Source organism: Oncorhynchus nerka, linkage group LG22 (genome assembly GCF_034236695.1).
Source record: "Oncorhynchus nerka isolate Pitt River linkage group LG22, Oner_Uvic_2.0, whole genome shotgun sequence".
NCBI classification, from domain to species: domain Eukaryota; kingdom Metazoa; phylum Chordata; class Actinopteri; order Salmoniformes; family Salmonidae; genus Oncorhynchus; species Oncorhynchus nerka.
In genome coordinates this window covers 94,047,605-94,063,140 of record NC_088417.1, presented here as the reverse complement: position 1 = coordinate 94,063,140, position 15,536 = coordinate 94,047,605, and the positions used below count along the sequence as shown (strand labels likewise).

Sequence of the window (15,536 nt, the reverse complement as noted above, 5' to 3'; positions counted from 1 at the left end):
ACGGTTCCATATTTCACTGAAATAATAAACGTTTTGTTTTCGAAATGATGGTTTCCGGATTCGACCATATTAATGACCAAAGGCGCGTATTTCTGTGTGTTATTATGTTATAATTAAGTCTGATTTGATAGAGCAGTCTGACTGAGCAGCAGCAGGCTCGTAAGCATTCATTCAAACAGCACTTTTGTGCGTTTTGCCAGCAGCTCTTCACAAGCACAGCATTGTTTATGAATTTAAGCCTATCAGCCTAATGGCTGGTGTAACCAATGTGAAATGGCTAGCTAGTTAGCAGGGTGCGCGCTAATAGCGTTTCAAACGTCACTCGCCCTGAGACTTGGAGTCGTTATTCCCCTTGCTCTGCAAGGGCCGCGGCTTTTGTGGAGCGATGGGTAATGCTGCTTTGAGGGTGACTGTTGTCGATGTGTTCCTGGTTCGAGCCCAGGTAGGGGCGAGGAGAGGGATGGAAGCTTTTCTGTTACACTGGCAATACTAAAGTGCCTATAAGAATATCCAATAGTCAACGCTATTTGAAATACAAATGGTATAGGGAGAAATAGTCCTATAAATACTATTAACGACAACCTAAAACTTCTTACCTTGGAATATTGAAGTCTCATGTTAAAAGGAACCACCAATTTTCATATGTTCTCATGTTCTGAGCAAGGAACTGAAACGTTAGCTTTTTACATGGCACATATTGCACTTTTACTTCTCCAACACTTTGTTTTTGCATTATTTAAACCAAATTGAACATGTTTCATTATTTATTTGAGGCTAAATTGATTTTTATTGATGTATTATATTAAGTCAAAATAAGTATTCATTCAGTATTGTTGTAATTGTCATTATTACACATACATTTTTAAAAATTAAATAAACGGTCTGAGAACCTGATTTTACATTATGCTAATATGTTATTCACCCCTCTCTCTGTCCTCTGAAGGACTTTCCTGAGGAGAACCTGGTTTTACATTATGCTAATATGTTATTCACCCCTCTCTCTGTCCTCTGAAGGACTTTCCTGAGGAGAACCTGGTTTTACATTATGCTAATATGTTATTCACCCCTCTCTCTGTCCTCTGAAGGACTTTCCTGAGGAGAACCTGGTTTTACATTATGCTAATATGTTATTCACCCCTCTCTCTGTCCTCTGAAGGACTTTCCTGAGGAGAACCTGGTTTTACATTATGCTAATATGTTATTCACCCCTCTCTCTGTCCTCTGAAGGACTTTCCTGAGGAGAACCTGGTTTTACATTATGCTAATATGTTATTCACCCCTCTCTCTGTCCTCTGCAGAAGGACTTCTCTGAGGAGAACCTGGTTTTACATTATGCTAATATGTTATTCACCCATCTCTCTGTCCTCTGCAGAAGGACTTCTCTCGTCGGGTGGAGCTGCAGGCGTCTGATGTGGAGCTTTGGTTGGGATTCATCACCTTCCTGTGTGAGGTTTTTGGAACCATGAGGTCCAGCGCTGGAGAACCGTTTAGGGTGTTGGTCTGTCCTATATACACCTGTCTCCGAGAGGTGAGTCCCCTGTTCCCTACACACCTCCACCTGTCTACCACCTCTGCTCAACTATGTAGCCATCTAATCTACAATCTATAATGTTGGATATCTTCTTATATCCACTCTAGCAGTACCACTTATAGGCCGGAAATGATTTCTAGTGTGGATATTGGAACAGAGTCGGTTGTCTCTCGGTGACTGGGTGTGTCACACATGCTATGTGGATATATCCTCAACCAGTAATTCACTACGATAACAAAGCATCCTTATTCAGAAGGCCCCTCCATCCGTCCGTCAATCCCACAGCACAGCATAGTACTCTGGGTAATTGGGGGAAAAAAACTAAGGGGGGGAGATGATTCCGGTAACACCTGCCTCACCTCAGAGTTCCAATTTCCATCAGCGGAGGAGGTCTGTCACATTGGTTCAGACCGTTTCCATAGGAACCAGAGACCGCAGACAGACGCGGTAATAAACTGGGGCTTATCCGGTAGAAAAAGCAGAAGTGGTCAAAACAGTGAGTGGAGCATGGAGGGTTTAGATGAATGGTTAGCATGAAATCAATTACCAGAGAAGCCACCAAGACAGTACAGCATTTAGCCTATCATAGCCTGGACCCAGATCTGTTTCTGCAGTATAGCCAACTTCTAGTTGATTTCATGTCAAACAATTGACCGTAGGTGTTGTGAAAGACTGTACAAAACAGATCTGGGTTCCAGGCTAGTAATTTTCCTCCGTATTCCTACTTCTAGCCAGTAATACAGTGACATGTTATAGTGGGGGGGGGCTAGTGTGAGGAGAAAGAGCTGCTTCTCTGCCTGCCTCCTTCCCTGCCAGTACTCCCCCTCTCTATCTCAGTGATGAAAGATGTGTTTATCTGGTTTCCATGGTGACATCCTATATCCAGCCATTCGTGTAGATACAGTGCATTCTGAAAAAGTATTCAGAAAAAAACAATTGAATCTATTTTTTAAATGAGGCTGCAATGTAACATGTGGAAAAAGTCACTGGGTCTGAATACTTTCTGAATGCACTGCACTACACACACACACACACACACACACACCCACCCATCCATCCGGGTTCCAGTGAGTAGTCTATCTATTTTGCTGCACTTCAGCAGGCTCTCTGGTGTCTGCAGTGACAGCCGTGGTCTTCCTCTAGACCAGGGGTAGACAAGTAGATTCAGCTGCAGGATGATTTTTGTTGGAGCGAGAGGGTCAGGGGCCCGGAAAATCATTATACCTCGATTACATTGATACACGATTACATGAGTCTCTTTATTTTTGGGAATATTTGGGAACAGATTTCCTAAACTAAAGTAATTTGAGTATTTAAAAAAAAAAAATACAATTTAGATTTTTTTTTTTTTACAAAAATATTTTTGGGGCAAATAAAAAAACAGTAGCCTCCTGTTGCCGACCTCGAGTCTGTCAGGCTTCTCTCCTTTCTGCAGAGGAGTGACATTACAGCGACTGTCACTCGCACACGCCTGCCAGAGAGTGGGAGCGTGAAATGAGCAGAGGTGTAGGCTGTACCTCCCACTTCTACTGTTCATTCAAGGTCACACAACAGGGAGCCTGCCACCCCCGCCTATAGACCCCCCCCCCCCCCCCCCCAACAACACACACACCACTGGCATGTGCCAGCCAGGTACTCCCCATGGAGCAAGGCCATCTAACACTTCCATAGACTGTAGGGCTGTTAAACAGTGACGGGGAGGCAGGCAGGCACACCTCTCACATTCCTATACTCTGTATTATTACCATTATACTGGGTTACACGGAGGGACCCTGGGATAAGGCTGGAGGACCTAGAGGACACTGGGAGCAGGCTGGAGGACACTGGGATCAGGCTGGAGGACCTAGAGAACACTGGGAGCAGGCTGGAGGACCTAGAGAACACTGGGAGCAGGCTGGAGGACCTAGAGAACACTGGGATCAGGCTGGAGGACCTAGAGGACACTGGGGAGCAGGCTGGAGGACCTAGAGGACACTTGGGAGCAGGCTGGAGGACCTAGAGGACACTGGGATCAGGCTGGAGGACCTAGAGTACACTGGGAGCAGGCTGGAGGACCTAGAGAACACTGGGAGCAGGCTGGAGGACCTAGAGGACACTGGGAGCAGGCTGGAGGACCTAGAGGACACTGGGAGCAGGCTGGAGAACCTAGAGGACACTGGGAGCAGGCTGGGGGATGTCAAGGGGACTGGGAGCAGGCTGGAGGACACAGAGGGCCTAGAGGACACTGGGAGCAGGCTGGATGATGTAAAGGGGACTGGGAGCAGGCTGGAGGACACAGCACCTAGAAGACACTGGGAGCAGACTGGGGGATGTCAAGGGGACTGGGAGCAGGCTGGAGGACACAGAGGGCCTAGAGGACACTGGGAGCAGGCTGGATGATGTAAAGGGGACTGGGAGCAGGCTGGAGGACACAGCACCTAGAGGACACTGGGAGCAGGCTGGAGGACACATATGACCTAGAGGACACTGGGAGCAGGCTGGAGGACACAGATGACCTAGAGGACACTGGGAGCAGGCTGGAGGACACAGATGACCTAGAGGACACTGGGAGCAGGCTGGAGGACACAGAGGACCTAGAGGACACTGGAAGCAGGCTGGAGGACACAGATGACCTAGAGGACACTGGGAGCAGGTTGGAGGACACAGCACCTAGAGGACACTGGGAGCAGGCTGGAGAACACCGAGCACCTAGAGGACACTGGGATCAGGCTGAAGGACACAGAGCACCTAGAGGACACTGGGATCATGCTGGAGGACACAGAGCACCTAGAAGACACTGGGAGCAGACTGGGGGATGTCAAGGGGACTGGGAGCAGACTGGAGGACACAGAGGGCCTAGAGGACACTGGGAGCAGGCTGGATGATGTAAAGGGGACTGGGAGCAGGCTGGAGGACACAGCACCTAGAGGACACTGGGAGCAGGCTGGAGGACACATATGACCTAGAGGACACTGGGAGCAGGCTGGAGGACACAGATGACCTAGAGGACACTGGGAGCAGGCTGGAGGACACAGATGACCTAGAGGACACTGGGAGCAGGCTGGAGGACACAGCACCTAGAGGACACTGGGAGCAGGCTGGAGGACACAGGGGACCTAGAGGACACTGGAAGCAGGCTGGAGGACACAGAGGACACTGGGAGCAGGCTGGAGGACACAGAGGACACTGGAAGCAGGCTGGAGGACACAGAGAACCTAGAGTACACTGGGGGCAGGCTGGAGGACACAGAGGACCTAGAGGACACTGGAAGCAGGCTGGAGGACACAGATGACCTTTACTGTATAGAGGACTCTGGATTAATTTGACTATTCACTAAAGAACATGAAATCATTTCCCTTTGTTAGATATTTGTTTTGATATAGTGCTGACAATAAGTATTTGCCCCCTTTCTGATTTCCTCTATTGTTGCATATTTTTGATACTGAATGTTATCAGATCTTCAATAAAACCCGAATATTAGATAAAGGGAACCTGAGTTTACAAATTACACAAAAAATTGATTTATTAATTTATTTAATTAACAAAGTTATGCAACACCAAATTCCCCTGTGTGAAAAGTAATTACCCCCTTTATAGTCAATAACTGGTTGTGACTCCTTTAGCTGCAACGACTCCAACCAAACTCTTCCTGTTAGTTGTTAATCAGTCTCACGTCGCTGTGGAGGAGTGTTGTCCCTCTCTTCCATGCAGAACTGCTGTAACTCAGTGACATTTGTGGGTTTTCAACCATGAACTACTCGTTTTAAGTCCTACCACAACATCGGATTAGGTCTGGACTTAATTTGTAGATTTTTAGCCATTTTCATGTGGACTGTGTGTCTTTTGGATCATTGTCTTGAGCAACATGCTGCCACTGGTCTGGCTGAGGGCTGTTAGAGCAACATGCTGTCACTGGTCTGGCTGACTGCTGTTAGAGCAACATGCTGTCACTGGTCTGGCTGAGGGCTGTTAGAGCAACATGCTGTCACTGGTCTGGCTGAGGGCTGTTAGAGCAACATGCTGCCACTGGTCTGGCTAAGGGCTGTTAGAGCAACATGCTGCCACTGGTCTGGCTGAGGGCTGTTAGAGCAACATGCTGTCACTGGTCTGGCTGAGGGCTGTTAGAGCAACATGCTGCCACTGGTCTGGCTGACTGCTGTTAGAGCAACATGCTGCCACTGGTCTGGCTGACTGCTGTTAGAGTAACATGCTGTCACTGGTCTGGCTGAGGGCTGTTATAGAGCAACATGCTGCCACTGGTCTGGCTGACTGCTGTTAGAGCAACATGCTGTCACTGGTCTGGCTGAGGGCTGTTAGAGCAACATGCTGTCACTGGTCTGGCTGAGGGCTGTTAGAGCAACATGCTGTCACTGGTCTGGCTGAGGGCTGTTAGAGCAACATGCTGCCACTGGTCTGGCTGACTGCTGTTAGAGCAACATGCTGTCACTGGTCTGGCTGAGGGCTGTTAGAGCAACATGCTGTCACTGGTCTGGCTGAGGGTTGTTAGAGCAACATGCTGTCACTGGTCTGGCTGAGGGCTGTTAGCGCAACATGCTGTCACTGGTCTGGCTGACGGCTGTTAGAGCAACATGCTGTCACTGGTCTGGCTGAGGGCTGTTAGAGCAACATGCTGTCACTGGTCTGGCTGAGGGCTGTTAGAGCAACATGCTGTCACTGGTCTGGCTGACGGCTGTTAGAGCAACATGCTGTCACTGGTCTGGCTGAGGGCTGTTAGAGCAACATGCTGTCACGGGTCTGGCTGACGTCAGTCAGATTACATATTACACTCGCTCAAATGCAGGCCTGGTGTGATGTAGCCTATATATTCTTGGCTGTCTATGGACTGGTAGAGCAGGTTTAGGTGTGTTGAGTGTGTTTCTGGAGGTACTAAAAAAACATGACAGGTGCATAGTATTATGTATTTAAATCCAGGTATGAATGATGGGGTGTGAATGGATGGTCTTCGAAGAGGACTTTAGGTGGAACTGCCTCACAAACCACAATTCTAAAAGTTAAGAAAATGCTATGCCTTGTTTGATTGAATGATGTGAAAGAATGAATGATATGTGTCTGTGGTATTGCTACGTATAACTAGGAAAAGCCTCCCAATGAGAATAAAGGTCACAGGCCGGGAAGTGGCAATGCCATAATGGATGATGTCGGAATTCACACAGGATTCCGGAGCGGAATGTTTGTGGACGTCTGGGAGTTCTCAGTGTTCCTGGGAAAGGAGGTGGGACTGGGGGAGTGGGAGGGGTGGGGTGGTTGAGGGATTGTGCCACTTATGCAGGTTGGCTGTGGTGTCGGTAACGTTAGAGCCTGGCAACCGTCAGTGTAGTGCGTCTCCAGGGGTGTCATTATGTGGGACGTCTCAGCTTACATCCCCAGTCCCACTGATGCACATTCTAGGAATGACAAGCCTTCAGTAATTACTGCAGTTCACCAGGAATCCTTCCTAGAATTCATCTCACACATGAACATAGTGATCACATGCCCTCCAGCAGCTGAAGTCAACTGGGAAACTGGTATGACAGTAAACCCTTGTAGTGCAGTTGCTCAGTTACTTTTGAATCTAAAATAAATAGATATTTAGATTATAGTCAACTCTGGGGTGTTTTCCCACAACATTCTAAGAAACCTGTTGACACAATGCTTCATTTAGTAACTTGCTAAAGTTAATCAATCCATACATTTTCAAGGTTGAACTTTCTGCTTCATGTTCACTTAGCATTCTTAACTACTAGACCAGGTATATTCAACATTGGGTCTGCGTGGAGGTACTGCAGGCGGTCAGTGTGTATATACAGTACCAGGCAAAGTTTGGACACCTACTCATTCAAGGATTTGTCTTTATTTTACTATTTTCTACATTGTAGATTAATAGTAAAGACCTCAACATAGTGTTAAACAAATCAATATTTAGATTTTAGATTCTTCAAAGTAACCACCCTTTGTCTTGATGACAGCTTTGCACACTCTTGGCATTATCTCAACCAGTTTCACCTGGAATGGTTTTTCAACAGTCTTGAAGGAGTTGGCTGCTTTTCCTTCACTCTGCGGTCCAACTCTTCCCTTTCCATCTCAATTAGGTTGAGGTTGGGTGATTGTGGAGGCCAGGTCATCTGATGCAGCACTCCATCACTCTCCTTCTTGGTCAAATAGCCCTTATACAGCCTGGAGGTGTGTTGGGTCATTGTCCTGTTGAAAAACAAATGATAGTCCCATTAAGCGCAAACCAGATGGGATGGGGTATCGCTGCAAAATGCTGTGGTAGCCATGCTGGTTAAGTGTGCCTTGAATTCTAAATAAATCACACAGTATCACAGCTCCTCCTCCGTGCTTCACGGTGGGAACCACACATGCGGAGATCATCCGTTCACCAACTCTGCGTTTCACAGAAGACACGGCGGTTGGAAGCAAAAATCTAATTTGGACCCATCAGACCAAAGGGCAGATTTCCACCGGTCTAATATCCATTACTTGTGTTTCTTGGCCCAAGCAAGTCTCTTCTTCTTGCTGCTGTCCTTTAGTAGTGGTTTCTTTGCAGCAAAAAAAATGAATTTTGGGAATAAACAGACGTAGGCAGAAAATATGAAGTCAGTTTTCTACTGTGCATGACTGCACTTCCTGTCTTCCTGTCATCCTGCAGCACTCCATTCTGGGGGAAGTTAATGTACGGTCTAATATTGACTATGCATCCAAAAGAGATTGGGCCATCCTAGAAATGTTTTAGTGAAATATTATAACATTTAGCAGACACTTTTATCCAAAAGCGATTTACAGTCGTGTGGATACATTTTTATGTGTAGGTGGTCCCAGGAATCAAACCCAATATCCTGGCCTTGCAATGCTCTGCCAAGATGGATGACGAGGTAATAAATTATTTGTGAAGCCTCAATTTAACATGAGCTATAAGGCCTTTATTAAGTGATGCTTATGCCACCTGTTATAAAGCACAGGTTTATGTCACACAGTTATGCCACATTTATGAGTCCTTTATAGAGCATGACATACGGTTATAGATTTGGAAAGCATTTATGTAGTGTTTATGAAGCCTTTTTAAGCTGCGGGACCCAAACGGTCATGGACCTCTAGTCCTACAACACGTATGAAAATGGCCAATGGAAGAACTCTTGTTCAAATTGCACCGTTTATGATATTTTGTTCCAAAATGTGTTTACTGAACAGCAGCATACTGCACCGTACCGTAGCATAGTGTGTTTACTGAACAGCAGCGTACCGTACCGTACCGTAGCATAGTGTGTTTACTGAACAGCAGCGTACCGTACCGTAGCATAGTGTGTTTACTGAACAGCAGCATACTGCACCGTACCGTAGCATAGTGTGTTTACTGAACAGCAGCGTACCGTACCGTAGCATAGTGTGTTTACTGAACAGCAGCATACTGCACCGTACCGTAGCATAGTGTGTTTACTGAACAGCAGCGTACCGTACCGTAGCATAGTGTGTTTACTGAACAGCAGCATACTGCACCGTACCGTAGCATAGTGTGTTTACTGAACAGCAGCGTACCGTACCGTAGCATAGTGTGTTTACTGAACAGCAGCATACTGCACCGTACCGTAGCATAGTGTGTTTACTGAACAGCAGCATACTGCACCGTACCGTAGCATAGTGTGTTTACTGAACAGCAGCGTACTGCACCGTACCGTAGCATAGTGTGTTTACTGAACAGCAGCGTACCGTACCGTAGCATAGTGTGTTTACTGAACAGCAGCATACTGCACCGTACCGTAGCATAGTGTGTTTACTGAACAGCAGCGTACTGCACCGTACCGTAGCATAGTGTGTTTACTGAACAGCAGCGTACCGTACCGTAGCATAGTGTGTTTACTGAACAGCAGCATACTGCACCGTACCGTAGCATAGTGTGTTTACTGAACAGCTGCGTACTGCACCGTACCGTAGCATAGTGTGTTTACTGAACAGCAGCGTACCATACCGTAGCATAGTGTGTTTACTGAACAGCAGCGTACTGCACCGTACCGTAGCATAGTGTGTTTACTGAACAGCAGCATACTGCACCGTACCGTAGCATAGTGTGTTTACTGAACAGCAGCGTACTGCACCGTACCGTAGCATGGTGTGTTTACTGAACAGCAGCATACTGCACCGTACCGTAGCATAGTGTGTTTACTGAACAGCAGCATACTGCACCGTACCGTAGCATAGTGTGTTTACTGAACAGCAGCGTACTGCACCGTACCGTAGCATGGTGTGTTTACTGAACAGCAGCATACTTGCACCGTACCGTAGCATAGTGTGTTTACTGAACAGCAGCATACTGCACCGTACCGTAGCATAGTGTGTTTACTGAACAGCAGCGTACCATACCGTAGCATAGTGTGTTTACTGAACAGCAGCGTACTGCACCGTACCGTAGCATAGTGTGTTTACTGAACAGCAGCATACTGCACCGTACCGTAGCATAGTGTGTTTACTGAACAGCAGCGTACTGCACCGTACCGTAGCATGGTGTGTTTACTGATCAGCAGCATACTGCACCGTACCGTAGCATAGTGTGTTTACTGAACAGCAGCATACTGCACCGTACCGTAGCATAGTGTGTTTACTGAACAGCAGCGTACTGCACCGTACCGTAGCATAGTGTGTTTACTGAACAGCAGCGTACCGTACCGTACCGTAGCATAGTGTGTTTACTGAACAGCAGCATACTGCACCGTACCGTAGCATAGTGTGTTTACTGAACAGCTGCGTACTGCACCGTACCGTAGCATAGTGTGTTTACTGAACAGCAGCGTACCATACCGTAGCATAGTGTGTTTACTGAACAGCAGCGTACTGCACCGTACCGTAGCATAGTGTGTTTACTGAACAGCAGCATACTGCACCGTACCGTAGCATAGTGTGTTTACTGAACAGCAGCGTACTGCACCGTACCGTAGCATGGTGTGTTTACTGAACAGCAGCATACTGCACCGTACCGTAGCATAGTGTGTTTACTGAACAGCAGCATACTGCACCGTACCGTAGCATAGTGTGTTTACTGAACAGCAGCGTACTGCACCGTACCGTAGCATGGTGTGTTTACTGAACAGCAGCATACTGCACCGTACCGTAGCATAGTGTGTTTACTGAACAGCAGCATACTGCACCGTACCGTAGCATAGTGTGTTTACTGAACAGCAGCGTACCATACCGTAGCATAGTGTGTTTACTGAACAGCAGCGTACTGCACCGTACCGTAGCATAGTGTGTTTACTGAACAGCAGCATACTGCACCGTACCGTAGCATAGTGTGTTTACTGAACAGCAGCGTACTGCACCGTGCCGTAGCATGGTGTGTTTACTGATCAGCAGCATACTGCACCGCATCGTAGCATAGTGTGTTTACTGAACAGCAGCATACTGCACCGTACCGTAGCATAGTGTGTTTACTGAACAGCAGCGTACTGCACCGTACCGTAGCATGGTGTGTTTACTGAACAGCAGCATACTGCACCGTACCGTAGCATAGTGTGTTTACTGAACAGCAGCATACTGCACCGTACCGTAGCATAGTGTGTTTACTGAACAGCAGCGTACTGCACCGTACCGTAGCATAGTGTGTTTACTGAACAGCAGCGTACTGCACCGTACCGTAGCATAGTGTGTTTACTGAACAGCAGCGTACCGTACCGTAGCATAGTGTGTTTACTGAACAGCAGCGTACTGCACCGTACCGTAGCATAGTGTGTTTACTGAACAGCAGCGTACCGTACCGTAGCATAGTGTGTTTACTGAACAGCAGCGTACCGTACCGTACCGTAGCATAGTGTGTTTACTGAACAGCAGCGTACTGCACCGTAGCATAGTGTGTTTACTGAACAGCAGCGTACTGTACCGTAGCATAGTGTGTTTACTGAACAGCAGCGTACCGTAGCATAGTGTGTTTACTGAACAGCAGCATACTGCACCGTACCGTAGCATAGTGTGTTTACTGAACAGCAGCGTACCGTAGCATAGTGTGTTTACTGAACCGCAGCGTACTGCACCGTACCGTAGCATAGTGTGTTTACTGAACAGCAGCGTACCATACCGTAGCATAGTGTGTTTACTGAACAGCAGCGTACCGTACCGTAGCATAGTGTGTTTACTGAACAGCAGCGGTTAGTGTTTGAAGCTGCTCTCACTATCCTGTCTGATGCTCCTCTCGCTATCCTGTCTGATGCTCCCCTCGCTATCCTGTCTGATGCTCCCCTCGCTATCCTGTCTGATGCTCCTCTCTCACACACCCTCCCAGACAAATTGCAGGAGCTAAGCTCAGGGAGGGTGGGCTTAGCGGTGGCTTGGCGCTGTGCTGCAGCGTGGCACATTATGGAGTGATGAGGCCCAGACCATCTGTTTGCAGGCAGCCAAGTAATTCCCTCAGGGCCAAGCTAGGAGATTCAACCTGCATCTGAAAGTAATGACCCATGGGCCCTGGTCAAAAGTAGTGCACTTTGTAGGAAAATAGGGTACCATTTCAGAGACAGACACAACATTCACCTCCCCGCCCAGCAACCCTGGGGGACATGCCAAGGTTAGTGCCAAGCGACCTACCGCCCTTCCAGGCATCTCTACCGATGGAGCTTAATGTGTGTTTGTTGTAGTACATAGTTACGCCAAGCTAGTCTCTCCTGACGACTTCAGTTTCATAAGGCCCAGTAGCTAGAGTAGCTAGTGCAAGGCTTTGAGTGTGCCTAGGCAAGGGCACAATTACATGTTATTACACTAGTATTTGTGAAATATGACATATAAGCACCCACAACAAAAACATACAACATTAGGATGTGTTTTCTAGTACAAAATAGTTCCTCACCCTCTGTTTCCCCCCACCTCAGCCCAACCCCCTCACCCTTGGTGCTTTCCTGACCAATCACCACACTTCTTCTACTTCTTCTGCACGGCTCATGAATGATGTTCCCTTCCCGTGTGGATATTTTTTTCTGAACTGGCGCTGTTTAAGTTAGGAAGGCAATTATCTCTGGACCCTGCGGCCCCATCTCCCCGGCTTCCACCCACACAAATCCCTCAGAGGTGAAAGGTCAATGTCTCTGTGAGGGCTGGCCATGGATTGGTTCAGCAGCTTAGGCATAATGCACCAACCACTTCACTCTTAATGGTCTTTAGTGTTTGGAAAATATCTCTGGCATGCGTGCCAAATGGCATCCTATTCCCTTCGTAGTGAATTACTTTTAACCAGAACCTTGTGGGCACTGGTCAAAAGTAGTGCACTTATAGGGAATGTGGTGCCATTTAGGACACATACTTTTTCAGGGTGGAATTTGTGTACTTAACTTCTTCAGCACTATGTACCGTTATTTTCCTGCTATGGCTCGTAGCTCATGAGAAGTGCATGTCTGTGGTGTGTATTTTTTCAACTTTTTGGCAGCACAGTCGTCAATTTCCTTTTGTTCTCTGATAGAAAGAACACTCTGCCCCTCTCTACTCCTCTCTACTCCTTGCCTCTCTGCTCCTCCCTACTCTGCTCCTGTCTACTCTGCTCCTCCCTACTCTGCTCCTGTCTACTCTGCTCCTCCCTACTCTGCCCCTCTCTACTCCTCGCCTCTCTGCTCTGCTCCTCTCTGCTCTGCTCCTCTCTGCTCTGCTCCTCTCTACTCCGCTCCTCTCTGCTCTGCTCCTCTCTGCTCTGCTCCTCTCTACTCTGCTCCTCTCTACTCTGCTCCTCTCTACTCTGCTCCTCTCTTCTCTACTCTGCTCCTCTCTACTCTGCTCCTCTCTGCTCTGCTCCTCTCTGCTCTGCTCCTCTCTACTCTGCTCCTCTCTACTCCGCTCCTCTATGCTCTGTTCCTCTCTACTCTGCTCCTCTCTACTCTGCTCCTCTCTACTCTGCTCTGCTCCTCTCTGCTCTACTCCTCTCTACTCTGCTCCTCTCTACTGTGCTCCGCTCCTCTCTTCTCTGCTCCTCTCTGCTCCTCTCTGCTCTGCTCCTCTCTGCTCTGCTCCTCTCTGCTCTGCTCCTCTCTACTCTGCTCCTCTCTACTCCTCTCTCTACTGTGCTCTGCTGCTCTCTGCTCTGCTACTCTCTGCACTGACCTGCTCCTCTGTTCTGCTCCTCCCTACTCTGCTCCTCTCTACTCTGCTCCTCTCTGCTCTGCTCCTCTACTCTGCTCCTCTCTACTCTGCTCCTCCCTACTCTGCTCCTCTACTCTGCTCCTCCCTACTCTGCTCCTCCCTACTCTGCTCCTCCCTACTTTGCTCCTCTCTACTCTGCTCCTCTCTGCTCTACTCTGCTCCTCTCTGCCCTGCTCCTTTCTGCTCCTCTCTGCTCTACTCTGCTCCTCTCTGCCCTGCTCTTCTCTGCTCCTCTACTCTGCTCCCCTACTCTGCTCCCCTACTCTGCTCTGCTCCTCTCTACTCTGCTCTGACCTGCTCCTCTACTTTGCTCCTCTACTCTGCTCCTCTCTACTCTGCTCCTCTCTGCTCTGACCTGCTCCTCTACTCTGCTCCTCTCTACTCTGCTCCTCTCTACTCTGCTCCTCTCTACTCTGCTCCTCTCTACTCTGCTCCTCTACTCTGCTCCTCTCTACTCTGCTCCTCTCTACTCTGCTCCTCTCTACTCTGCTCCTCTACTCTGCTCTGACCTGCTCTGACCTGCTCCTCTACTCTTTTCTGACCTGCTCCTCTACTCTGCTCCTCTCTGCTCTGACCTGCTCCTCTACTCTGCTCTGACCTGCTCTGACCTGCTCCTCTACTCTGCTCTGACTTGCTCTGACCTGCTCTGACCTGCTCCTCTACTCTTTTCTGACCTGCTCCTCTACTCTGCTCTGACCTGCTCCTCTACTCTGCTCTGACCTGCTCCTCTACTCTGCTCCTCTCTGCTCTGACCTGCTCCTCTCTGCTCTGACCTGCTCCTCTCTGCTCTGGCCTGCGCTGACCTGCTCCTCTACTCTGCTCCTCTCTGCTCTGACCTGCTCCTCTCTGCTCTGACCTACTCCTCTCTGCTCTGACCTACTCCTCTCTGCTCTGACCTACTCCTCTCTGCTCTGACCTACTCCTCTCTGCTCTGACCTGCTCCTCTCTGCTCTGACCTACTCCTCTCTGCTCTAACCTGCACCTCTCTGCTCTGACCTACTCCTCTCTGCTCTAACCTGCTCCTCTCTGCTCTGACCTACTCCTCTCTGCTCTAACCTGCTCCTCTCTGCTCTGACCTGCTCCTCTCTGCTCTGACCTGCTCCTCTCTGCTCTAACCTGCTCCTTTCTGCTCTGACCTGCTCCTCTCTGCTCTGACCTGCTCCTCTCTGCTCTAACCTGCTCCTCTCTGCTCTAACCTGCTCCTCTCTGCTCTAACCTGCTCCTCTCTGCTCTGACCTGCTCCTCTCTGCTCTAACCTGCTCCTCTCTGCTCTGACCTACTCCTCTCTGCTCTGACCTGCTCCTCTCTGCTCTGACCTACTCCTCTCTGCTCTGACCTGCTCCTCTCTGCTCTGACCTGCTCCTCTCTGCTCTGACCTGCTCCTCTCTGCTCTGACCTACTCCTCTCTGCTCTGACCTGCTCTGACCTGCTCCTCTCTGCTCTGACCTTCTCCTCTCTGCTCTAACCTGCTCCTCTCTGCTCTAACCTGCTCCTCTCTGCTCTAACCTGCTCCTCTCTGCTCTGACCTGCTCCTCTCTGCTCTAACCTGCTCCTCTCTGCTCTGACCTACTCCTCTCTGCTCTGACCTGCTCCTCTCTGCTCTGACCTACTCCTCTCTGCTCTGACCTGCTCCTCTCTGCTCTGACCTGCTCCTCTCTGCTCTGACCTACTCCTCTCTGCTCTGACCTGCTCCTCTCTGCTCTGACCTGCTCCTCTCTGCTCTGACCTGCTCCTCTCTGCTCTAACCTGCTCCTCTCTGCTCTGACCTGCTCCTCTCTGCTCTGACCTGCTCCTCTCTGCTCTAACCTGCTCCTCTTGTCTCTGCTCCATAAAGTGCATTCAGAAAGTATTCAGGCCACTTTTTCCACATATTGTTACGTTACAGCCTTATTCTAAAATTGATTAAATAAATAAAACATCCTTATCA

The 15,536-nt window shown here is 48.7% G+C and overlaps 1 protein-coding gene across 1 annotated transcript in view; it reads left to right on the top strand.

The window, feature by feature from the left end:
• Nucleotides 1-15,536, top strand: part of ctif (CBP80/20-dependent translation initiation factor) — a 224,797-nt gene that overhangs the window by 167,658 nt on the left and 41,603 nt on the right. The window contains 1 exon segment of the mRNA XM_065007588.1: nt 1,373-1,528. Coding sequence (XP_064863660.1) covers nt 1,373-1,528 — 156 coding nt within the window.